General features: G+C 58.7%; 1 protein-coding gene across 1 annotated transcript in view; it reads right to left on the bottom strand.

Annotated features, from left to right (window-relative positions):
• WDR61 (WD repeat domain 61) overlaps window positions 1-2,012 on the bottom strand; it is a 20,382-nt gene that overhangs the window by 1,831 nt on the left and 16,539 nt on the right. The window contains 3 exon segments of the mRNA XM_005874439.2: window positions 110-188; window positions 517-609; window positions 1,751-1,837. Of these exon segments, the coding sequence (XP_005874501.1) occupies window positions 110-188; window positions 517-609; window positions 1,751-1,837 (259 nt within the window).

Here is a 2,012-nt window from a genome sequence, read left to right as displayed (position 1 = left end):
TCAGAGCCGGCCCACCGTCCTGACCACCAGCAGCAGCGAGGCCAGGAGGGGTTGGCATGGGGCAGACGACGCAGCGAACCCGAGAATCGCAGCGCTCCGGGCGCCGTACCTGATCCTGGTGGTCGAAGAAGGTGTGAACACAGGTCCTCGTTCCGACATCCCAGACTTTCACACTTTTGTCCGACGAACTTTACAGAAGAGGGAACGTTGGTATCAGAAAACATGTTCAGGCTGGTCCGACGGGAGGAATCTGACTAAAGATCCCGGACTCTTTGGCACCGACTCTGCTTGTGCCCCTTGCCGGTGGCCTCCTGCCCTGACCCTGACCTGCCCGGCCCACACGGCAGGGTTCTCGCCAGGAGCCACCACCCCTTAACCAACTGCAGGCGGAGCCCCAAATTCACAAGGAAAAGTACGGGCTGGAACTACGTGTTCAGAAGGGCGGCGAACTTCACCACCTAAAGGGGAAAGGCCGCAGCGAGCAGAGGCCACCCGAGTGCCAGGCGGCTCACGTACCTGGAGACAAAGTGGGTGTTGTCCGGACAGAAGGCCACGTTCAGCACCCAGGACGCGTGGCCGCTCAGGGTGCCCGCCAAGTTGGCGTGTTGTCTGAAACGAGAACGGGTCCAATGCGGAGAGGCGTCAGCACGTGACTAGCTGCCCGCTTACCGGGCCCACCTGCTCCCTGACAATGGCAGCACATGCCCATCACACGCCCCCAGGGAGGCACGTCCCCCACGGCACCGACCCAGAGCCTGCCGATGCCACGCAGAGCGGGCACAGGGCCGTGACGAGCAGAGCGCAGACGCTCACACAGGAGGGGCCACGCTCGGCAGCCGCTCCGAGGCGGAGAGACTGAAGACAGGGCATGGGGGGCCCATCCAGGCTGTGCCTCCCTGCAGGTGCCCTCACCACCCACGTGGCTCGGAGAGAAAACACACACACACACACTGCCCTGGCCGGTGTGGCTTAGTGGATAGAGCACCGGGCTGCGGACTGAAGGGCCCCAGGTTCAATTCCGGTCAAGGGCACATGCCCGGGTTGCAGGCTCCATCCCCAGTGGGGGGCGTGCAGGAGGCAGCCGATTCTTATATATTAAAAAAGATAAATGCCAAAACGGGTTTGGCTCAGTGGAAAGAGCGCCGGCCTGTGGACTGAAAGGTCCCAGGTTCGATTCCGGTCAAGGGCATGTACCTGGGTTGCGGGCACATCCCCAGTAGGAGGTGTGCAGGAGGCAGCTGGTCAATGTTTCTCTCTCATTGATGTTTCTAGCTCTCTATCTCTCTCCCTTCCTCTCTGTAAAAAATCAATAAAATATATTTTAAAAAAAAGATGAATATATACATACATATATATTTTTATTGATGTCAGAGAGGAAGGGAGAGGGGGAGAGAAAGAGAGAGAGAGAAACATCAATAATGAGAATCATGGACCGGCTGCCTCCTGCATGCCCCACACTGGGGATCGAGCCCACAACCCGGGCATGTGCCCTGACCGGGAATCGAACCGTGACTTCCTGGTTCCTAGGTCGACAGTCAACCCCTGAGCCGCACTGGCCAGGATGGAGGGACCATTTTTAACCTGACCTCAGACAGGCAAGTTTAATCGCTGCAGCCGTTTACGGTGTAAAACGTGAAATGAAATCACCTCCGGCAGAACAGCCTGTGGCCTCCCGGACACCCCACAATCCCCGCCCCGTGCGACCCGACGCGTCTTTAGCAACAAGAGCCCAGCTCAGCAGGCGACTCACACGTCGTAGATCTTGATGTAGCCGTCGTCCGAGGCCGTGACGAGGAGCTGGGAGTCCGGGGAGAAGGTCAGGGAGCGGATGGGCATGCTCCATCCCCAGTGGGGGGCGTGCAGGAGGCAGCCGATTCTTATATATTAAAAAAGATAAATGCCAAAACGGGTTTGGCTCAGTGGAAAGAGCGCCGGCCTGTGGACTGAAAGGTCCCAGGTTCGATTCCGGTCAAGGGCATGTACCTGGGTTGCGGGCACATCCCCAGTAGGAG

This window comes from Myotis brandtii, unplaced genomic scaffold (assembly GCF_000412655.1).
Source record: "Myotis brandtii unplaced genomic scaffold, ASM41265v1 scaffold439, whole genome shotgun sequence".
Classification (NCBI taxonomy): domain Eukaryota; kingdom Metazoa; phylum Chordata; class Mammalia; order Chiroptera; family Vespertilionidae; genus Myotis; species Myotis brandtii.
This window is presented reverse-complemented; position numbering and strand designations above follow the sequence as displayed.